This window comes from Drosophila miranda, assembly GCF_003369915.1.
Source record: "Drosophila miranda strain MSH22 chromosome Y unlocalized genomic scaffold, D.miranda_PacBio2.1 Contig_Y2_pilon, whole genome shotgun sequence".
Classification (NCBI taxonomy): Eukaryota; Metazoa; Arthropoda; class Insecta; order Diptera; family Drosophilidae; genus Drosophila; species Drosophila miranda.
The window spans coordinates 12,671,016-12,695,406 of record NW_022881614.1 but is presented as its reverse complement, the minus strand read 5'-3'; the positions used below and the strand labels follow the sequence as shown (position 1 = coordinate 12,695,406).

Sequence of the window (24,391 nt, the reverse complement as noted above, 5' to 3'; positions counted from 1 at the left end):
GGAGAAACTCCACTCTTCCAGTGCCACACTGGTGCCAGAGCCAGTGCCTTTGGTTCATTTCATTTTTATTTACGTGAACTACTCTGGTGTCCAATAAAATATACGCAACGAAATCAGATGCAAATCGTGCGACAGGGTAGGCCGTACGAGTGCGGGGCAGGAGAGCATAGAGATAGAGGAGAGATAGAGAGAGGGAGAGGGAGAAGAAGATTCTCAGTATCTCCGTTGTCGCTGGAACACGCGGACGCACTTAATGAGCAGCGATCTTAAATCTTAAAGTCAGACACACGGACAGAGGGGAACAGCGACAGCCGCCGGTGGATGGGTGGATAGGTGGCTCGAGGGGGATCGAGGGGGATTACAGTCAGGGGCTGGAGAGGTGGAGATGTTGGCTCAGACTCGGCCTGAGTCGCTGGCTGGCTGGCTGGCTGGCTGGCTGGTGCTCATATCCATGAGTGTGTCCACGAGTGGATGTGTGTGTGTGTGTGTGTGTGTGAAAGTATCTTGAACTGGGCTCTGCCTCATTCCGGCTCTGGCTCTGTCTTCATCATTCTTATCTGTAGCTGGCTGCACTTGAGTTTCAAGAGAGTCGAGACAGAGACAGAGACAGCAACAGAGAGGGAGAGATAGAGATAGAGAGAGAGGAACGTCTTCTCAAATGCTTATGAAGATATTATGAAAACCAAAAGAATATTCTGCCTGTCTGTGGCAATGTGTGCTTGTGTGTGTGAGTTTATTTGAAGCTGGAGCTTGCATTATGTGGTTCCATCGCGAGGCAGCGGCAAGTTGACAAATGCTTAGACGCAGGGGTACGGGACAAGTGTGGGGGCAGGCCCCGAGCACCAGGCAGCTCCATCTCACCTGCAAAAAAGATCAATGACAATTTATTGTCATGACTATGTAAGTTCTCACAAGGCGCAGGCGTGCTCAGACATCCATGTATCTGCATCTGTATCTCCATCTCCATCTGCATCTGCATTTGCAACGGCTGTATCTGCCGCATCGGAATCTGTGGGATTGTATTTTCATATTTCAAAGTGACATTTAGAAGCTCGGGCTTTCGGTATTCTGTGGTTTATTCGATGTAAACGTAAAATGAAATCTACTTAATCTTGAATTAGTTTCCACTAAGTTCTTAGACAAATATCACACGATTGTAATGGCAGGTATACACTAAAGGCTATACGGATAGGTGGTATATCTATGGGTATGCGTAATACTCATCGCAGGAGTCGGACATTTACATGGGTGGAAAGCAGTGTTCACCTTCTAATACTCAGGCAGCAGGCAGTGATGCAGTGATGCAGGGATCCAGGGATCCAGGGATGCACTTCCTCTCCTCCTGTGACTATGGGATTGGTCGGTGTAGTCTGCATCCTACACTGCTATATGCTGGATATATTTACAACTTATCAGTCGCGACATAACCCTATCCCTATCTCTATCCCAATCTCAATCTCGATCCATACTCCAGACGATCCCAGATTGTCGCCTTCATTAGCTGCCCTTGTTAAGGTCCTCCCGGCACTTGTGCACTTGGCCCAGCACGCGATCGATGCGCTCCATGAGTATCTTGATTGATTTATCCGGCAGCAAGGGCAGCACGTCACGCACGCCGTCGCTGGTTGCGCGCTCGAAGAGATCGCGCAGCGGCCGGCCCGCGCCCCCGCTCGCAGCCGCCGCAGTGCCTCGATGGTGGGATGGCGAAAGACGCACAGGTTGTCCAGCAGGAGGCTGTGATAGGCCTCGTACTTCTTCAGCAGGCGATAGCCGTGCAGGAGCCCGCTCTCGTTGTCCAGGAACACGAGCAGCTGCGAGCTGGACTGGCGGGCCAGGTTGTGGGCCGGCGCGGCCATGATGTCGGCATTCCATTGAAAGTTGGACAAGTTATTAACAACACGATCGAGGTTCGCGATCAGGTAATCGAAGACGATTAAATCGGACCATTGTGCCAATTCAATTAGTCGCTGCACCAGCGCCGACTTTGACTCCAATTCCGACTCCAACTCCGACTGGGTCTGGGTCTGCGACTGGGACTGCCATTGCGTCTCCTCAAGCATGCTTGATTGATGAGCTGGTCCTTGCGAGGTGGCAGCCCCCAGCCGCTTGAGTAATCCCGGCGCTGCGTCCAACTTTGACTCCGACTCCAAATCGGATGGCCGCGTCTGCTGCAGATGCTTCGTCAGGTTCCAGACGTCGTACTTGTTCAGGTGCCGCTCGAGCGGCTGAAAGGGCTGCGGAATTCCAGCCGGCTCCAGATCCGGCAACCAGCGCGTCAACACCACCGGCCTGCGTTCCTTCCACTGCGCCTGCGTGATGTCCCCCAGGGCTGCCGCCCAGTCCGGGGTCGTCGTGTCGATGACTGTGGCAGCACTCGGCGCCAGGTTGCTGATGTTCAGCAGTTGGCCGAGGTAGTAGCTGAAGATCTCGCCCTGGATCTGGTCGGTGTTCTGGCGGTAGCGGGCGCAGGCCCGTGTCCCATCCGCGAACACCACCATGCGGTTCTGCATGCGCCCGCAGCCGTGCTCGAGTCGCACGACCTTGCCCTGGCCGGACACGTAGCGCTCCCAGGTGCGCTGATCCTCGGCCGCGAAGCCCTTGGGCAGAGCTCGCTCCACCTCAGGGCACCAGTAGACGTCCGCTTCGATGAGACCCGCCCTCTCCGCCGACGGGGCAGACGGCGTTCCATCCTCCTTCTTCGAAGGCCTGCGCTCGGGACCCTTGCGGTAGCGGCCGCTGTAGGTGCGCTGCACGTGGAACTCCTTGATGCTGCCGTCGTTCGTGTCCAGTTTCTTCACGATCATCGAGTCCGGTGCATTCTTGTCCTGCTCCAGGTGGAACACGTTCCGGAAGACCTGCTCGGCACTCAGTTCTGCGCTGTAGGGCGGCAGGGCTGCGCTCCCATAGATACTTGGGAAATCCGAGGGTGGACGCTGCACCCCCTCGCTCTCCACTTGCTGCTGCTGCTGCACGGCTGGCGGGGATGCGGACGCGTTGCTGCTGCCCACGAAGTAGTCCGGAAGGCCGAACATGGGCACTACCACGCCCAGCGCCATGCCGAAGACGAAGGCGGCGAGGATGCTCAGGAGGCAGGCACGGCGCTGGAAGGCGCGACGACGCCGCAAGGTCAGTAGCGTCATGGGGGTGGCTTCAATGGGGCTGCGGCTTCTTGTCCCCAGGAACTGAGGCCTGCCCTGGCCGCGTGTAGAGGGGGCTGCGATGACGCTGCAGGTGAGCTGCGGCTCGGCTGTGGCAGAGCCGCTCACTGCCAGGCTCAAGCGGTCGCTCAGTGGGTGCTGTGGGTGGTGTGGGTGGTGCTGTGGCTGATGTTGTCCGGCTTCCAGGTGCTTGATGTTGTACATTTTGCTGTCCGCCGAGTTCCCTCCTCTGATATGCTCCTCTGCGCTCAAACACAAGCTGTCCCAAAGTTCAAGATTGGCATAAAGAAGCCGTCTGCAGGAGGCGGAGCGGGGTGCTGGTTGCTTGTTGCTTGTTCTGGGCGGAAGATGAGGATGGGTTCAGTGCGAGTGGCAATCGACAAAGTCTTGAAATTAATTTCTGTCTTTGTTTAATAAATATCGGTTTTCCTCTCGGTTCTGGGTCTGTGTCTGGGTCTGGTTCTGGTTCGGGATCTTGGCTGCAGAGTCCCTCTGGATTGTAGATGGACCGGTTCGCTTATTGCGAATTTTTCCTCTACGATTTCCACAATTGAAATTGAAATAAAAACACAAAAACGTGCCCCAAACGCAAGCAGCACTCTCTGTCTCTCCTCCTCACGGCGACTCCTCTGGATCTGGTTGTGACTCCTTGGCTCCTTAATCGCTCGCGATCGTCTTTCGCTTATTTATTTTTATATTTTTCGCTGGTTTCCCCCCGTTTTTTCGGGTTTATCGATCTATTTTCTGCACGATCACTTGCTGTAATTTTTTATTGTACATTTTCCCTGTTTCTTGGTGTCTTTTTGTGTCTGTGTCTATGGCTGTGGCTGTGTGTGTGCTGCGCTGCGCGGCGAGGTATGGGTATGTATGGGTGTATGTATGCGCGGGGGTCAATATTTCTGTGGTTTGGATTTGCCCTTCTCAGCTTCTCGCTTAACAGTTTCTCTTTTTGTTTAATTTTTCCAATTGGCGATTTCGGCGCACCGATAAAGCGATTTCGTGGCTTTGAGCTATTTGCCACACACACTCGCGCGGACACTGTCACGTACGCGGACACTCACTCAAACTCGCGCGCTCTCGCAGGGCGCATTCCCGACGCGATGCGCTGCCCCGATAATTGCAGCAAACAGCAGCGACAAGTCTGCTCTTAGGTTTTATCAATTTAATTTCTTGTCTCGCACCTTCGCTGGACTTTGTTTTATTTTATTTTATTTTATTTCGTTGTATTCTCTTTGGGGCTTTTTGTCCGGTCCGCCACACTCGATCCTGCCTGCCCCGTCGTTGTCGTTGCCGTGCCGATGTCGTTGGTGCGCGCCGAACGATGTGAAGAATTTTTATGCCTCCGCTTTATTTGCTTTTTGTTTTATATTCTATTCCTTGTTCTCTCTTCTTCACTGTTCTCAGTTCTCAGTTCTTTGTTCATTTACTTCACTTTGGTGTTTATCAGTATGTGTCCTTCACGCGCAGTATTTTTAGACGCGTTCGTTCCCGTGTGTCGCCACTTGGCCCTCTATAAATCGCAACTCTGTTCTGTGGCAGTGCTTCTAACGGATCTGCGGACTGCGCGCATGCGTACCGCTCGCTTTGAGTTTTTTGACGGCTTTGACGGCTGACTGGCTCTGGCCGGGCTTAGTAAAAGACCATGGCTCAGAGAGTCGCTCGCTCTCTCTCCCTCTCTTTCGCCTACCGCTCTTTCCCCGCTTAAGCAGTTCGGGTGCCGGTTTTGAGTGAGTTAAACGCGTATGGGACTTGCTCTTTGAGTCAGAGGCGTGCTCTTTTTTTATTTCATGCGTCTTCAGAGCTCCCTCTGTCCCGTGCAGTCCAGCTCGGCCTCGCAGTAGCCCCCCGTGATGAGGAGCTCTGAACAGACGACGTTGTTTGCGTGGATCCTGCCTCCGAAGGTGAAGTTGTACTCGGGCAGGTAGGGTGGCAGCTCCCTGGCATCCAGCTCCACTTTCCGCATGAAGTAGGTGGTGTTCTGGAAGATGATATTCGCAGAGGAGTCTTGAATAGACCAGGCAGGACCTGGAGCTCACCCTGAGGAACGGACACTTGTCCGGTAGGTTGTGATTGGCGGTTCGCAGGCCCTTGTAGAAGAAGCGCATGAGTGATTTCTTGTCCCGAAGCTGAGCCCGAAGCTGGCACAAATCCAGGCGAATATTCTTTATTATAATTGCCTTCGTTTGACCGTAAATGGAGAGCCGGAGCTCGAACACGCCCACAACGTTATCCGCTGTCTTCAGCTCGTCGGTGGTGAGGATCAGGTTGAAGGCCTCCCGGGTCTCTGGACGGCACTCGATGTTCGCGAACACTTTTCCACTGAGGGAGCACTTCATTGTGTTGAGCACGATTTGCTGAAATTGGAAAGGATCGGGGTGAACCAGTAGCATATGGAATGCCTATGAAGCATACGAAACCTTCTTTGCCTGCCCGGCATAGGGGGCACACCATACCCACAGAGCCAATGCCCAGATGAGCCAATACTTTCGAAACATTTTTGCGACTGAAGCTGAAACCGAACTGGTGCAACGATCTATACAAAAAATCGCATGGAATTGTACACTTAAATGTGTCACTTTCCATGACTGATCGATCAGATGTCACAATATTTAAAAAAATTATTCAGGTGAAACAATCAGTAAAACAATCTGTATTAAAATACATACGACTATGTATAAGTACATAATCAAGTGGATAGAAGTGTAGAATTGCCTGGTCTCTTAAGAGAGTGAGTTTTAAGAGCGGCCCAATCTGAAGTTCCACTCAATACGCCACGAAGAGCGGATCGCATCGAGAGCGAGCAGCACTGAGAAAATGAGAGACATTTGTGGGAGAGACTATGTAGTTGCTGCTGTTTTAATGCTCAACGCGTCACATTTGCTGCGACACATTAGGAAAGGAAACGAGTATCTGGTATCTGGGAGGCAGAGAGGAGGCCAACGATTACGTAGTGGGGCGCTTGCAGGGCATCCAAATTCAGGTAGTGGACAGTCACAGTCTCTGGAGCTGAATTTGTCAAATTTCTCTATTATACAAATAGGATCTCCTTTTGTTTTTGGTTTCTGTTTAAGTTCAAGTGAAGAATCTGTTGGCTTGAAATGTTTTGACTAATTCCACATACGAGAGGTGTAAGAAAGACAGAGTTGACATAGAAATTCAGGATTATCATCATCGTTGCCCAGAGTAGCCCGCCCCGCAGGAACAAACGAACCATCAACGAACGAACGAACGAGCGAACGAGCGAGCCAGCAGCGAACGAAGCGAAAGAATGACGCCAGAAAGGAGATGCAGAAAAACAAGTAAGGACGCGTGAGTCGAAAAGATCGACTATGTGATACCCGCTACTCAGACTTGTCTGTTGCTGCTGAAGGTTGGAAATAAGGTAAATCGTGTCGACGAAATTCCTAGCATTTAAAAGAAACTGATGATCCCTTATTAAGGGATTCAGGCTGCTTTTTACACCGCATAGCACCAGATCAGTCGCTATCCACGCGAAAAGAATATACCCCTGGCTGTGAGGAGCAGCGGGTACGAAAACAGTTGGAAAAAATATGATAAAGGAATGTAGACATAACTTGACAGCATGCTTAGAGAATTTTTACTGGGGCTCGAGGACTATTGGATAACTAGCTATGACAATTAGTAAACGAATGACAGTACCAAGTTATATTTTTCCTTAAAGATTATTTATGTATTTCTTGATTACTTTTTCACTGCAACACCGGTACCACGTACATTCGATTCGAGATCAGAAAAGAAAGAGGATGTGGACACTTCAAGTGTGACCAGACTAACTTTACATAATAATACTTAATATATCGATAGTATTATTTAATAGTATTTAGTGTTATTATTTGAATGTGGGAATAGGCGTATTCCAACACGCCCCCTCAAAAATAACATTAATCATCAAAATCATAAAAATAAAAAAAAATGTTTTCATCATTAAATCAAAACGGTAACATTCAATTGTTATTCTAATGTGGTTGGTGTGCATTCTGGGAAGTGTTATGTGATCCAGCATTTGCTCTAAGGATACGGGTAAAACCCAGAAAAACCCGATCAGATCACTTTAAAATTAGATTAACATAAAATTAAATTACTTTAACAATTCATTGGTTCTTTTGGTTCAAATCAAAAAAAAAAATATATGAATTAATGTAATAAAATCGTTAGTAAAGCTTCATGTTCATGTTTTCATTAAATTGGAATCATTCTTCTTGTAGTAGTCCTAATTTGTTCCGCAGTTCCGCAAATCTTCCGCAGGTAGTGGCTTCGTGAAGATGTCAGCAAGTTGGTTGTCTGTATTAATACACTCAAGAGAAATCTCATTAGTTTCTATCTGTTCTCTTGAAAAATGATATTTTATATCAATATGCTTTGCTCTTTTATGACATGGGGGATTATTTGCAATGCTAATACAGCCTTGGTTGTCTTCATAAATTTTAATGGGTCTGTCGAGTTGTTCAAAGTGACCGCCACGATAATTAGATATTGATCTCTAACAACACTGCGCATGTGCCCTGCTGCATATCGATGTTCTCATATCGATGTTCTCATATCGATATTCTTCTTTCGGCGTCTGTCTCTTGCGTATGTTACTCGGAAGCACATATAATTCTGTATACTGATCTTCTGCTGTCTTACAAATAAAATAACTTTAACAGGTTATGGGCCCAGACACCAATTCACCCAGAAACAGTATAAAACAGAAACAGTGAGAAACAATAAACATTGTTTGGTGCTTAGTGAAAAGCAGGGCTAAAAAAATGGCATAGACTCATTAGTGTATGTGTGTACATAGAAAGGCAAAAGAACAAGTTGAACAAATTCAACGGAGATTCGCATTATGTTTTTTTGATTAGAATTTTGCAGCGAATCGGACCGTTGCCGTGGTTTAAAGTCCAAAATAAAGCAGTCCCAACGGATCAAGAAACACAAAAGCGAACGGAGACTCAAGTGTGTATACCAAAAAGTGCGTATGCCAAGCCGCACAAAACCGCGAGTGTGTAAATTAAATAACTGCGGTAGCGGATTGTGTTTGTAAAAAGTTTTTATTTTACTTCTAACTTCACTGATATAGATTTAAGTAGAGGGTCACAAAGGATTCCGGGCAAAGGGTTTGCGCGATCTTAATTTTTAGCTCGACTTTGCGGTGTCGCTTCTGGATCAAGACTGACTTGAACTTTCTGATCTTTGCATCGTTGATCCCTTTCGGGCATAGTTTTTCTATAAACATTTCAATTGATTTCGCCATCCCGAGTATTGGATTTCGTCATCCAAAGAGAGAACTATAAAATGCCTAAAGTGCAGGATCTGCAGAAAGCCGGGAGTGAGATTGTTTATGAGAAGCCGGGTGTGGGCAAACATTGGTTTTCCATTTAGACGAGTGTCAAAGATTAGGATTGCGGCGGGAGCCCTTGAGATTGTACATCTTAGAAATCAATTAGGCGGAGGCCCAAGATTGAAATTGTTTTCGTTTTGGAAAGCCAAAGATTGTTTACAACTCGTATAAGAGCTCAATAGAATTGGGTACGTTAACTCCCCCCATTCTTAAATGTTTCGTTCCGATACATTTTGAAGTTCTGATAGAGCTCTAATTTCTTCTGACAGTATTTGAATGTTGCTTTCCACTATTTCTTCTGACGGTATTCTTATTGATTTAATAAGTACAAATTTGGTTAATTTATAGCCGAAGTAAAATAACATTATCAATATCAAAATGATTAAGAATAATGTTGTTAATGGTAAGGCCGTATTACCTAATGTTATAAGGGGATTTAAAATATTAGCATTATCATTCGATTGTATATAATCAACTAATTCAAAATCGCTATATCTATGATGCGATATATATCTTAGAATTTTACCCTTATCATTTATGTGGGTTATATTATTTATTACAATTGTGTTGTTGAATATAAGGAGATAGGATCCTAACAAAGTAGTATTGTCTACGATATTTTTGCCTGACACTAATATGGCACCATCCTGAATGATGTCTATTTCTTTGTTTTTTCTCCTTTTTTTTAGTGCAGTTGGCTTTAAAGCCATTAAGTAAATTGGTGAAACAGGTCTTCTTTAAATTTATTTGTGCTTAATTGTTAAAAGTTTCACTTTTAAAATTATTCATTAAATAGTATTTCTCCTTACATTCACAAACTTTTTCACTTATAACTAACATTCCATCATTTTGTGAGATGGCTCTTGCATGGTAAAACTTTCAAATATCTTTAATTTGAGGATATTTTATGTAAATGATTATTAAATCAGCATTTCGAATTATTTTAACCGTTGCAATGTCCAGCAGATCAGACAGTTCAACAGGATGTTTTTCATGCTTATAAATGTCCTCTATTTCGTTTTTATTTAAAATTTTTGTATTGAAAATGTTTACTTTTAAGAGGGTTATGGTATCAACTAAATTTAGTAGGTCAAAAGTTATTAATTTTAAACGATGCTTTCTCAGTATCGTTTCTTCATTGAAGATGACATTTTTTAATGAATTTGATAGCAATTCAATTTCTTTGAAAAATTTGGAATTCATTACAAATTGTTTATTATTATTTTCAGTTAATTCATTTACTTTATTTTGTATTTTCAAAAAGTCGTCATGATCAGGGCCGCCTGATATCCATTTCCAAATGGTAGCTAATTCATTTATTCACCTTTCATTCCGTTTTGGAACTAATTCTGAAATCATTAATTTTAATAGACCCATTGATATTTCCCAATCATCGTCTGAATTAATTGATTTTTTGACATATTTGGATTTTTTATCAATTATCTCTCTATAAAAACTCAAATTAGTAATATGGAAAAGTTCAGCGTATGTTTCATAAGTGTAAACGTCTCTGTCGTCTTTGAGCAATAGATAGTCACTATGCGTATAGTCAATTACTTCCGAAGTCGTCAATATAACAAAAGTCAGTATTAGTATATTCGCAAACATTTTTTTATATCAATATTAATATTTAATGTTATCTTTATGTATAATTCTGTTTCTATTGTTGATTATAATTTTATTCGGTCGATTTTCCTTAACTACCTGCTTTTTGTATCGGGATTGAAGTTTATTTCTTTCCCCGAATTTCTTTTCATAAACTGCTTCTCCTATTTTATATTCCTTTTCTCTTCTATCTTTGTTATGTAGCTTATTTATTTTTGTGCTCTATTTTGTTATACAATATGTCATATGGCATTTGATTGGTCGTTGAATGTATCGTCAGGTTATATTTCAGTGCCGCCCTTATTATTATTTCTGAATAATCTGTTAGATTTAGTTCATCCTTGATGCACCGCGCTATTTCTGTTAGTGTGGAATGTACCCTTTCTACCTGACCATTTGAGGTGCTGTGTCTGGGATCAGCATAATAAATAGTTAAGTTACTTCTTTGTATGAATGATCTAAATTGTGCTGAAGTAAAGCTTGGTTCGTTGTCAGTCATTAAAGATGTTGCTAACGGAAAGTGTTGCAAAATTTCCATTACCTTATTTTCAATGTTTAATTTACTTTGAATTTCCTTGACCACCAAGTATTTGGAATAAGAATCTATACAAGTTATGAATGTTAGGTTTTGGGCATAGTATATGTCTAAGTGTAATTGATCTCCTTCTTTTGCTGCAATGGGAGCTTCCCCAATTGGAATTTTTTCAAGTTGTCTGTGATATTTGTTTTTGTTACAGATCTCACAATTTTTTATATATTCTTTTAATTTTTTGTGCAGGTTTGGCCAATAATACAGCTTAGTTATTTGTTTGTAATTTTCGTCTAGTCCTCTATGGGCTCTGCAATGTGTTTCTTCTATAATTATAGCTTTATCTTCTGAATTTACTACATCTTGGAGGAACTTTCTCGTGAAGAGAAATTTATTTATGAAGTTTTCCTTTAGCTTATTTTGGATAAGGTATAAATCTTCTAAAGTGCAGTGTATTCCTGTGGTTAAGTGAGGCTGAATAAATTCTTTTAAAATGATTAGCAGATTGTCTACCGTATCAAATTCAATAATATGTCGGGTATTTTCATAAACTCTTACTAACTCATGAACTGTGAATCTCCCTTGCGCTAATAGTAGCTGCTGTTTAAATTGGTTTAGAGGCTTGCTAGTCTCTTGAATGACGTTTTCAAAACTACTCTCTGCTGAATGCTGAGTATTTATGTCTGATTCTGATTCTGTCTGGTCGACATCACTATCTGTCATATGATTTATTTTAATCCGAGATAAAGCGTCCGCTACTACGTTGAGCCTGGCTTATAAATGATTTTTGGTGTGAAACTTTCTATGAAGTAATACCAACGTTTCATCTCAACATTTGGATTTTTTTGCGACATTGCAAAGGACAAAGGTTGGTGATCTGTATGTATTTCAATTCCACTCACTCCGTATAAATAATTTCGCAAATTTTTTAATGCCCATACAATATCTAATAATTCCTTTTTATTAGTAGCATATAATTGCTCGGTTTTACTTAAAGTTTTAGAAATAAATGTTATGGGATTCCCATCTTGCGACAAAACTGCACCTATTGCTATGTCCGATGCATCTGTGGTTAATGTGAATTTTTTATTGTAATCTGGTTGTACTAATTCAATATGTGCTATTAAACTGTCCTTTAAATTATTAAATGCTCCCATTGCTGGTTCATCCAGCTGTATTAATGTTTTCTTGGATGCCCTTCGTGAAACTTTCCCATTTACTCCACTCAGATATTTTGTTAATGGTTTGGCAATTGTAGCATAATTTCGGACAAATTTTCTGTAATACCCTGTTAGTCCTAAGAAGCTACGTAGCTCTCTGATATTTTCAGGAATTGGATAGTTTTGTATTGTGGAGATTTTGTCTGGATCTGTTTTAATGATATTTTGGGAAACAATGTATCCCAGAAATTTGGTCTCCAATTGAAAGAATTTAGACTTTTCTAGGGAAATTTTCATGTTAGCGTTTTGCAATATCTGTATTATATGAATTAGATCTTTATAATGTTGTTCTATAGTTTTTGAAAATATTATTATATCGTCCATATAGACGGTATCCGGTATGGTGTTTTCATTAAGTTTCTTAAAGTCTATTACTAATCTATGTTTAGGAGTTCCGTCCTCATTTACTCCCTTCTTTGGTACTACTATTACCGGTGAATTATATGGGCTTTTACTAGGTCTGATTATACCTTCATCTAACATTTTACTTATTTCGTTATTAACGAAATCGTTAACCGAATAAGCGTATGGATACTGCTTGCCATATACCGGTCTATCATGTTCAGTGTTAATCTCTCCTTTTATATCCGTTCTGAACGGTAACTGTAAATTTATATTGGCATGGTCTTCTTCGATGATAGATACCATTTTCTCTCTGAGATTTTCTAAATTGTCCTCTTTGTAGGTTATTGTGTTATACAATTTCATTTTTTTCAATTCAGAATTTGCATAATTTTGAATGTTGGATATTTCTACGACGGCGCGTTCAGGATTTTTGCATCCCAAACTTTTAAATTGTTCATTGTCGGATAATTCAACGACGGCGTGTTCAGGATTCTTTAATCCCAAACTATTCGAACTTTTAGTGTCGGATAATTCAACGACGGCGTGCTCAGGATATTTTAATCCCAAACTATTAAAACTTTGGATGTCGGATAATTCAACGACGGCGGGTTCAGGATATTTGAATCCCAAACTATTGACGGATAATTCTTCGTCGGCGTGCTCAGGATTTTTTGATCCCAAGCTATATAAACTTCCTTCTACCTTTACTGAATCACTTTTCATTTCTTTTTCTTCTTCAAAATATTTTTTTATTATATATTGCTTCAACGGAAGGATGGTTTTTCCTTCTATAAAGGTTAATTTGTTTAAAGAAAGGACCTCGTCATATATTAGTTCCTCCTCATTGTCTTTATAACTTAAAATCCCCTTTCCTGTATCAATAACAGCTCCGATTTTCTTTAATAGGTTAAATCCTATTAGTAAATCTGCCTCCATTCCATCTATTTCATAAAACACTTGTTTTGTGTTGAAAATAGTTATATTATGGAAATATTTAATTATTGAAATATTAATTATTGTTGTCTATTACCCAAGAAATAGGGTTGTCCCCATGACATGTTATTCCTCTGAAGATCCCTTTTTTGGTCGAATGGTGAACTATTAGTCCTTGGTTGTCGTTGGTTGAATCTTAATGTGTTGTAGTTATTATTCCCTGAATTTCTGGGGCCACTGAATTGGTAGGCAAATTGGGCCCGAATGTTATTTGATTGCAATTCCTGTACCTTTGCCAAGGCATTCGGTAAATCTGGGGGATTCAATGAAAATAGGATTTCTGCAATGCCGCCGTTTAGGCCAGTGACAAAAATGCGTAAGGCATTGTCACTAATTTTCTTATTTGATTCTTTCGTGATTTCACTGTCCTTTCCGTGAGTCATTATTGTCTTATTTATTAACAAGGTCATTTTCTTGTTAACCTCGTTATAGAAATCTATTATTGAAAGGTTCCCTTGTCGGAGAACGCTTAACTCCTGTTCTATTATGTAAATTGGTCTCTTGTCACTGTAAACAAAGTCAAGTCGTGAAAGTATGGCATCAAAATTTAAAACTGTCCCGTGGTTGGTCAGTGCGTCATGTGCTGGTCCTGTTATTTTGTTTCTCAAAATTGTTAAGGCAATATAATATTGCTTACTTCCTTTCTTATATAACTTCACTGCAGTTTCTGCAGCTGCCCTCCATCCTACGTATTGGTTTAATCCACCATTGAAAATTGGTAGGGATTCTATTACCTTTAATGTGGTGTCATCTTTTATTGTCTCGTCTATTGCTTCTGCCTGATAATCTGATACCTGATCGGATTTAGTTTCTATTTGTTGTTTTAAATTTACAATTTGCTTCTGTACTTGTGAAATTTGAAGTGCTATCAATTGTTTGACCAGATCTGCAGTGAGATCGGTCCTTGTTTGTGAGTTAATCATTTTTAGTTTTTCAAAATCTAAAGTTAGTTGATCCACCTTAAATTTTTCTTATATGTTTGTTTTTATAATCTAATATAACCTAATTGAACTTATATATTTATTAATACAACTTTTGCTCACGGACTATCCGGTAGGGGTCGTCCTTCTTAGTTTGGCTGACAGGTCTTCGAACGGGTCTTCCTTCTTAAATTTCTTTGTTTAACTGGGTCTTCTGGGGGTCTTCCTTCTTTGGTTTAGCTGATAGTTTCACTTTCTTTGTGTTTTGGTTTGGTTGGTTTTGTTTAAAAACTTTGGTTTTTTTGGTTTTTTTGTATTTTTGAATTGTCTTGATTAGCTTTTGTATTTATTTGTATTTTGTATTGTATTTGTATTTGTATTTGTATTGTATATTGTATTTATTTTTGAACACCCTAAGCTCCGGTTTGTTTCCTTTTTATCTCACTTTTTCTTATCTATATCTCACAGTCACTCCGCGTTTTTATATCTGAAGGATTTATTCCATTAATTAATTGTCCTTCGGGTTTCGGCACGACGCAACACTTTTATTATTCGGTGCTTTTTATACAACGTCGCCCCACGTTGGGCGCCAATTAAATAACTGCGGTAGCGGATTGTGTTTTTAAAAAGTTTTTATTTTACTTCTAACTTCACTGATATAGATTTAAGTAGAGGGTCACAAAGGATTCCGGGCAAAGGGTTTGCGCGATCTTAATTTTTAGCTCGACTTTGCGGTGTCGCTTCTGGATCAAGACTGACTTGATCGTTGATCCCTTTCGGGCATAGTTTTTCTATAAACATTTCAATTGATTTCGCCATCCCGAGTATTGGATTGCGTCATCCAAAGAGAGAACTGTAAAATGCCTAAAGTGCAGAATCTGCAGAAAGCCGGGAGTGAGATTGTTTATGAGAAGCCGGGTGTGGGCAAACATTGGTTTTCCATTTAGGCGAGTGTCAAAGATTGGGATTGCGGCGGGGCCCTTGAGATTGTACATCTTAGAAATCAATTAGGCGGAGGCCCAAGAAATTGAAATTGTTTTCGTTTTGGAAAGCCAAAGATTGTTTACAACTCGTATAAGAGCTCAATAGAATTGGGTACGTTAACTTGTATACCCAAAAGTGTGTATACCAAGGCATAGAAAATCGCGAGTGTGTGTGTGTAAATAGCAACTCGTAGGGATACTTAAAACAAAACGAAAAAACAAAAGAAAGACACGGACAACAGTATTGTCGTGGTAGTTGCTTTGTGCATGAGACGATCGACAGTTACAAATTTTGCACTGTGGGACAATAAGTATCAAAAATGAGTGGAAATATGAATTTCAATATTGAGAAACTGGACGAAAACAATTATAGCACATGGGAAGTTTTGATGAGAAGTGTTCTCATACAAAATGATTTGTGGCCAATCGTCATTGGTAAAATTGAGCTTAGTGAAAGTGCAACAAATGAGCAACGTGCAGCTTTTGAACTAAAGGATCAAAAGGCGTTGGCGTCAATTTTACTTTGTGTTAAATCGACCCAACTAAACAATATTAAAAATTGTGTATCGTCGTCACAGGCATGGCAAAAGCTAAATAAAATTCACAGGCCAAGCGGACCAGCAAGGGTAGTGCTTTTAATTAAACAATTGTTGACGTTAAAAATATCGGATGGTATAAGTGCACAGGAATATTTGCGGAAATTCCAGGTGGTACACGAGGCTTTAGCAGAGGTCAACATAAAGGTTGATGAAAAGATCTTATCAGTTGTGTTGCTAAATGGTTTGCCTAAATCGTATGAAAGTTTTGTTGTTGCGATTGAGACGCGAGATGATTTGCCGAGCTGAGCATGTCAGTTATCACAACAACAATTTTAAGAAAAACTTTAAGAAGGGCAAAAAGTGTTTTAAGTGCGGAAAGGAAGGGCATTTTAAATCGTAATGCCGTGCTAAAAGCAAGCAGGAAGGAGCAAACAACAAGGGCGCAAACAGTAAAAGCGGGGAAAGATTGGGAACAATGCTTTGCGTAACCGAATATGCCAAAGTGGAACCAGAAAAATATGTACCAATCCTAAGTTTAGCTAAGCCAAATGACCAGATGTTAAATGCATGGTGCATAGACAGTGGCGCAACGGCGCATCTATGTTGTGACAAGGAACGCTTTGTGTCGTTCACGGAAGATAATCAAAAAGTATTTTTAGCCGGCGGTAAATCACTTATTGCTGAAGGGCATGGAACTGTTCAAGTAAAGTTCGGTTATCTTGGTACCAGATTTGCAGTACAATTTTATATCGGTCACAAAACTATTAAAACATGGAAAAAAAGTTGTGTTTGAGAAAAATCAAGCGATGATTTTTGAAAACGGAAAAATAGTTATAAAGGCACATCTGGAAAATGGATTGTTTATGTTTCAGGACAATCAGGAAAAGTGTATGAACATTGTAAATGTTGAGGCATATGCATTCAAATGGCACAATAGGTTCGGCCACGTACATTTTGACGCATTAAAGGAAATGGTTAACAAGGAGATGGTAATAGGTCTAAAGGGCATATACAAGCCAAAACAAGTGTGTGCAACATGCGCAAAAAGTAAAATTTGCGTGCAACCATTTCAATCGAGCACAAACAGGTCAAAGGGCGTTCTAGACTTAATATATACTGATGTATGCGGTCCAATGCAAAAGCAGTCAATGGGAGGCAATCGATATTTCGCCACATTTATTGATGATTGTTCAAGATATGTATCAGTAAGTTTCCTAAAAACCAAAGATCAGGTTTTCGAGGCTTTTAAAGAATTTAAAAGTCAAGTTGAGTGCCAAACTGGGAGAAAAGTCAAGGTTTTACGAAGCGACAATGGCCGAGAATACATATCAAACGTTTTTCATAATTACCTAAACCAAAATGGAATAAAGCGAAACTTAACAGTGCCATATACACCTCAACAAAACGGAGTTGCAGAAAGGGCCAACAGAACATTGGTAGAAATGGCAAGAAGTATGCTGCTGCATGCTGGGTGAAGTGAATGCTATTGGGCAGAAGCGATTCGAACTGCCACGTATTTGCGAAATAGAGTGGCAAGCAGCTGCTTGAGCGGGGTGACACCTTTTGAAATATGGACAGGTAGAAAGCCAGTGGTATCGCATTTAAGAGTTTTTGGCTCAGTAGCGATAGCTCTAGATAAAACAAAGAAATCAAAGTTCGCACAGAAGGGCTTAGAGTATATAATGGTGGGCTACTCGGATACAGCCAAAGCATACCGTTTGGTCAGTAAAGAAACCAGGAAACTCGTAGAGAGTAGGGATGTCATTTTTGTACAACCTGAAGGGGGCAAACTAGATGCATCATGTTCCAATGACATGGCATCAATTGAGGGTCAACAAAACCAGGACTCTGAACCCGAAATGGATAGCGAGCAATTTAAAGACCCCGAAAATGAGTCAGAAAATCAGGAGGAGATTAGGTCTAGTAATGACATTCTTGTAATTCCAGAACCAATAAGAGGACCATGACACCCAACCGTAGTACGGACGGGCAAACCAGGACGACCAAGGAAGCAGTATCATATGCTCAATGCGATACTGGCAGCAGACGTACAAGTTCCACAAAACTACGCACAAGCTGAACGGTCTACTGAAGGAAAGCATCAATGAAGGACGAGTACGAATCTCTCGTGAAGAACGGCACGTGGTCGCTTACTAAATTGCCTAGCGGGAAAAAGTCCATTGGATGCAGATGGGCTTACGCAGTTAAGTCCAATCCGGATGGAAGCGTGAACAGGCTCAAATCACGTCTGGTGGCGAAAGGTTGTAGCCAACGCTACGGGATCGACTACAAGGAAACATTTGCACCAGTTGTACGCCACGCAACTATCAGGTTGATAATTGCACTTGCAGTCGAACATGGTCTCCACCTACATCAAATGGATGTTGTCACGGCGTATCCCAACGGCGAATTGGAAGATGAGGTTTTTATGAGACAACCTGAGGGCTTCATCAGCGAAGTTCACCCAAATCACGTTTTGAGGCTTCACAAAAGTATATATGGCCTAAAACAATTAGGAAGAGTGTGGAACTCTACGTTGGATGCAACGCTGAGACGCATTGTTTTATACCGACTGTCAACGAACCCTGTCTGTATTGTAAGCCAGGTAAAAATATGTGTCTAATAGCTGTCTACGTAGATGACATTATTTTGGCGTGCAAGGACCTAGATGATATATCTGATATCAAGATAAAGATCGCAGCAGAATTTGACGTGGTTGACATCGGGCCTATGCAATACTTTTTAGGTATTGAGGTGAAACGTGAAGGCAGTACGGGTGCGATTTCAATCAGCCAACGGAAGTATATTAGAGAGTTGCTCGAACAGTACAATTTTAAAGATTGTCGACAGACGTCCACGCCTCTTGAAGCTGGTTACCAGGTGGCATGCAACAAAGAGGACTGCCGCAGGGTCGACATCACATCGTTCCAAAAGCTAATTGGAGAGTTATCTTATCTTACTGTTATGACTCGTCCGGACATTGCGCATTCGGTGAACAAATTAGCACAACGTAACAAGGATCCTCATTCCGAGCATGAAGCGGCAGCCAAGCACATCCTTCGATATTTGGCAAAAACTATCGACTGGGAGATATGCTACACAAAGCAAGGAAAGGCAATTGAGTGTTTTGTTGATGCAGATTGTGCAAGTGATATGACGAACCGAAAGTCATTCACTGGCTATGTATGCATGTTGGCAGGAGGAGCGGTTTCTTGGGAGTCAAGAAAGCAATCGACTGTTGCCCTCAGTTCCACGGAGGCAGAGTACATAGCCTTATCATCTGCAGCAAAAGAGGCGATATACTTTCGCAGCCTACTGATTGACTTGAAGCTGATGTCCAAGGAGTCAGCTATTCAGATGTACGGCGACAACATTGGAGCACAGCAGCTTGCTAGAAACCCCATGTTTCATGCACGTACAAAGCACATCGACGTCAAGATACATCATATTCGAGAGGTTCTCAAGAGAGGTGAAGTCAACATTGCGTATCTGCCAACCGATGAGATGATAGCAGATGTCCTCACAAAGAACTTAGCCAAGGTTAAGCACCATAAATTTGTATTCGCATTTGGTTTAAAAGATCGTTTATAAGTGCTTGACATGTTATTGGATATTAGTTAAGTATATTTAAAGTTTGTAAACATGCGTTGTGTTGAGGAGGAGTGTTCAAAGTGACCGCCACGATAATTAGATATTGATCTCTAACAACACTGCGCATGTGCCCTGCTGCATATCGATGTTCTCATATCGATGTTCTCATATCGATATTCTTCTTTCGGCGTCTGTCTCTTGCGTATGTTACTCGGAAGCACATATAATTCTGTATACTGATCTTCTGCTGTCTTACAAATAAAATAACTTTAACACGAGTTTAAGATTAATACTATTTAGAAGAAACTTTAGCCATAAAGCTTCTCTTACAGCTTCAAATAGGGCCATATATTCAGCTTCAGTTGATGAAGCTGCCACTGAATTCTGTCTTTTTGTATTCCAACAAACTAAATTGGAATCGAACATTTTAAACAAATAACCCGTTGTACTTTTTCTATCAATCTCATTACTACCCCAATCGGAGTCTACATAGCCATCTAATGTATTTTCAAATGATGTATTCTTTTTAAATATAAGCTTCATATCAATAGTTCCCTTTAAATATCTAATAACCCTTTTTAAACATTGCCATAACTCAGCATTGTTCTTGCTACTATATCTACTCAAGATATTTACAGCAGCAGCTAAATCTGGTCGTGTACACAGCATTATGTACATTAAACAGCCAATAAGGTTACGACATGGAGCATTGCAGTCTTCATCTGAGTTAAGTATTTAGTTTATTTAGTAATGGAGTACTGACTAAATTGCAACTATCCATGTTAAATTTATTTAAAATTCTTTTCACATATGCAGCTTGACTCAAATATATTTTGTCTTCAAACATTTCTACTCTGATACCGATAAAATGTTTTATCTCATTTAAGTCAGTCATTCTAAATCTTTCGCTTAAATACTTTTTGAAATTATTCATTCTATCCATATCCCTTGTCGCTATTACTACATCATCAACATATAATAATACATATATGTTTTTCTTTATGTCACCTCTATCAAGAATATATATGCAACGATCCACGGGAGAGTTTACAAAATCGAATTCTTTCAATGCTTGCTCAAATACTTGAAACCAGCATCTAGCTGCTTGTTTGAGCCCATAAATGGCTTTGTTCAGTTTGCATACATGCCCAGCACCGCATGATACGCCCTGAGGAGGCCGCGTATATATCTCCTCACTTAATGTACCATTGAGGAAAGCTGTTTTAACATCCATCTGATGGACTTTCAAATTAAACTGGACTGCCAATGATAGTACGAACCTAAAACTGGCAATTCTAGCAACGGGAGCAAATTTTTCTTCATAGTCTACTTGGTACTTTTGAGTAAATCCTCCTACAACCAGTCTAGCTTTGTATTTTATTGGGACTCCTAGTTCATTATATTTAATGGAAAATACCCATCTACTGTCTACAATATTTTTGTTTTCTGGCTTCTTTATAATTGTCCAGGTGTTATTAATTTCATGGGAATTTAGCTCTGTATTTATTGCCTCCTCCCAATCAGATTTATCATTCCTAAAATTTATTTCATCAAAAGAATTTGGAACTTCATCAAACATTATATGGGCATTTAATATAAATTTGTTAAAGCTTTTATCATGTTCTTTATAAGACACCTTCGGCTTAGACTTTAACCTCTCACTTTTTCTACTAATTATATTAGTATCCTTATTTTCTTCACGACAATTATCTGGCTGATCAGCTTTTTCACAATCCTTACTCTCATAAGGGATATATAATTCCTTACTATCATTCAGGAAATCAGTTTTTCTTTTCCTACTTTCATACAAAAAATTCAGCTTTTCGCATTCCTTACTTTCATTCAGGATTTCACATTCCGTACTTTCATTCGGGAAATTAAACTGATCACATTCCTTACTCTAATTCAGGATTCCACATTCCGTACTATCATTCGGGAGATAAAACTAATCAAATTCCTTACTCTCATTCAGGATTCCACATTCCGTACTATCATTCGGGAAATTAAGCTGATCAGATTCCTTACTCTCATTCAGGAATTCTTGTTGACTTCTTTCCTTACTCTCTTTCGGGAAATCTGTTTCAAATTTTACTTCTCTAGAATAAAGCATATTAGTCTCGTCTACGACAACATCTCTTGCAACAATAACTTTTCCTTTAATGACATCCCACAATTTGAGTCCATTTTGTTCATACCCTATCAAGATAGCTTTTAATGATTTCTCATCAAATTTACCTTTTTTTAATTTTGTTGTGCACATACACGGTTGAACCGAACACTCTTAAAAACTTTAAATTGGGCTTTCTATTGTGCCACAGCTCATATGGGGTCATTTTACAATCACCAAGTGCTTTGCTTGGAATTCTGTTGATTAGATATGTTGCAGTTAGCACAGCTTCACCAAAAAAACTTTTGTCTAATTTTGCACCATTTACCATAGCACGAGCTTTCTCTGTAATGGTTCTTATCATTCGCTCCGAAACACCATTCAACTGAAGTGTGTGTGGCACTGTCAAATGATAACTTATTCCTTTATTAACGCAGAACTCACGCATTTCTTTCCACAGGTATTCTCTACCGTTGTCAATGTACAAATTGACAATCTTGAAATTAAAATGAGCCTCGCTCTTTGCTACAAAATCTTTAAATACATTGAATACATCTGATTTAACAAATAGGTTACACAATAATGTGTAAGTTGATCTACGAAGATCACAAAATAATTTTTATCGTCTAGTGTAACTGGTTTAATGGGGCCACATACATCTGAATGTATTACAAACAAGGGTCGTTTTATATAACTTTTATCTTTAGATTGCTTAAATGGCAACCTAGCCTGTTTCCCATTTAAACATGACTCACAAACTTCATCTGATATTTTTAAATTAACAAGAAGATTACTGTCATTAAATAAATTATTATTCTTTATTTCAAGCAATTTTGCATTGCTTATATGCCCCAACCTCTCATGCCATAATCGATAATTATTTTTGTTCGTAGCATCTACACTGTATGCTTGGAATTTGACTACAGGTATATCCAACATACCTGTATGTTTAACAACAATTACTCCATTTTTTGATATGGAGACACCACCACAGTCAAACTTAATTGACATCCCTGCCTGTTGCAGACGCTTGACAGACATGAGGTTTCCTGCTGCCTCCTTGCAGTAGAGCACATCCTCTAGTGTGATATTGTGTCCATTGTGCAGCCGCACAATTCCACGCTTAGTGGCATATAATAACTCGCCTTCTTTTGCCACAGCGATTTTAATTGGCTGCTCCAATTCGATGCAATCGGCGTACAGCGAGGCATCATTGATCAAATGATCCGTTGCACCAGAATCGAGTATAAAACCGAGTTCATTATTTATTTGATCACTCTTTGTCATTTTCCGCATCATAAATGCGAACCCGTGGCTCGATGCTGCAAGCTGAGCTTGTTTATTATGTTTATAATTTTCTTTATTTTGATTTAACCTTATAAACTGGTAACAGTCTTTTTTCATGTGCCCTTCTTTGCCACAGTGATGGCATTTAATGTTACTTCTAGCTTTTCCCTTAAATAATATCTTTTGCCGTGTGTTTCTAGATCCAAACGTTTTACGATTATTAAAATTGTTATTATTTCTTACAACTGCCTTCATGACTTTACTACTTGTATCAGTACTTTCATTTCTTAATTTGGTCTCGTAGTCGAACAATTTATTTTTTACAAACGCTAATGATAGAGTTTCATCTGACAAAGTTTCGATTGCCCTTGATGACACCATTATAGGTTGAAGGTAGAGTCTGCAGCAAATGTGCCACTTTGTCCATCTCATCCATTTTAGCGCCCGCCCCTAACAACTCACTCACTGTTTCATCAAAAATAACAAAATGACTAGAAAGTGTCATTTCACTTGAGAGTTTGAGTGTTATTAAACGTTTACGTGCAGCTAATTGCGACGCAAGGCTTCTACGCTCATATATGGCGTCTAAATTCTTTAGGATATCACGTGCCGAAATGTCGCCTGCCGCGAAGTTTAGAAATTCGTCGCCTAAATATGGAATTAAAATGCTCTTCGCACATCGCTCTGCCTTTTTCCAATTATCATCTACTTCGTTAGGCATTATGTTATCGACTACTTGGAGCACCTCTAATTCAGCAAACAAAGCTCTGATTCTAAATTTCCATATAGAATATTTCTCGCCACAAAAAGGCTTAATCAGAAGGGCTCCGTTTTTCATTTACTTTTGCGGATTACGTTTTCAGTCAAAACGTTTCGTTTTTGTTTTAAGGTTCTCCAGTTTTCACAGTTTTTTGCTGTTTGCACCAAAACGAAAACTGTTGTTGCACAAATTTGTTTCCGAGCCAAATTCATGGTTGGGTTAAAATAAAATTATTTATAAAGAAAGCAAAAAGTATATTACCCTGATATAGGTGTCAAGTTTATGTTAATACATCAATAAGTTATCTATTTTTATTCCGTTTGCAATGAAGGTTCGTTTCGTTGGATAAAAAGCCGTTTATTTTTATTTTCGTCAACGAAAATGTTTTCGTTTTGATAACGAATAAATCTTGCGGAATGTGAAAACGGGAGCCCCAATTTATGTGTATTCAAAAGTAAATCGGAAAACTTTTGTGAATGTGAAAAACGGAGCCTGGCTAAATATGTTGCTTATTTCTTTCCATTTTCTATGTATGTATGTATATATTATACACACACACACTACAAAAAAAAAAAAACTACACAAGAACGCACGCGGAACTAATTTCACAACTATTTGTTATTAATTTAATTTATTTAAATTGGCGTGGACTGGGCCCATAACCTATTGGATAACTAGCTATGACAATTAGTAAGCGAATGACAGTACCAAGTTATATTTTTCTTTAAAGATTATTTATGTATTTCTTGATTACTTTTTCACTGCAACACCGGTACCACGTACATTCGATTCGAGATCAGAAAAGAAAAAGGAAGTGGACACTTCAAGTGTGACCAGACTAACTTTACATAATAATACTTAATATATCGATAGTATTATTTAATAGTATTTAATTTTATTATTTGAATGTGGGAATAGGCTTATTCCAACAAGGACAGAGGCTCGAATGTTCGTTGGAAACGGAATGGGTCGCGTCGCTGGAGTCGTTCGAGTCGGACTTGGAGCTGGAT

The 24,391-nt window shown here is 40.3% G+C and overlaps 2 protein-coding genes and 1 long non-coding RNA gene across 6 annotated transcripts; 1 reads left to right on the top strand and 2 right to left on the bottom strand.

The window, feature by feature from the left end:
* Window positions 1-1,058: 1,058 nt before the first annotated feature.
* On the bottom strand, window positions 1,059-4,773 carry LOC108158636 (extracellular serine/threonine protein kinase four-jointed). Its single transcript, XM_017291118.2, is given in 2 exon segments — window positions 1,059-1,667; window positions 1,670-4,773. Coding segments are annotated over 2 exon segments (1,863 nt in total). The 5' UTR covers window positions 3,363-4,773; the 3' UTR covers window positions 1,059-1,497.
* On the bottom strand, window positions 4,393-24,179 carry LOC108158638. 4 transcript variants are annotated; one of them, XM_033397891.1, is made up of 4 exons: window positions 22,276-23,456; window positions 6,819-7,460; window positions 5,195-5,512; window positions 4,393-5,136 (listed from the first exon to the last, which is right to left on the bottom strand). In XM_033397891.1, the coding sequence occupies exons 3-4, from the start codon at window positions 5,492-5,494 to the stop codon at window positions 4,954-4,956; spliced, it is 483 nt and encodes a 160-aa protein (XP_033253782.1). In that variant the 5' UTR covers window positions 5,495-5,512; window positions 6,819-7,460; window positions 22,276-23,456; the 3' UTR covers window positions 4,393-4,953. The 4 variants fall into 4 exon arrangements, 2 of the variants coding, with proteins under 2 accessions (XP_033253782.1, XP_017146611.2); XM_017291122.2 differs by lacking the exons at window positions 6,819-7,460; window positions 22,276-23,456 and adding an exon at window positions 5,576-5,759; XR_004474521.1 differs by lacking the exons at window positions 4,393-5,136; window positions 5,195-5,512 and adding an exon at window positions 24,090-24,179 and having other exon boundaries at window positions 6,835-7,460; window positions 22,276-22,817.
* On the top strand, window positions 5,770-6,695 carry LOC117193161. The gene is made up of 2 exons (XR_004474523.1): window positions 5,770-6,540; window positions 6,607-6,695. It is a non-coding gene; the product is annotated as an uncharacterized LOC117193161 (long non-coding RNA).
* Window positions 24,180-24,391: the final 212 nt, after the last annotated feature.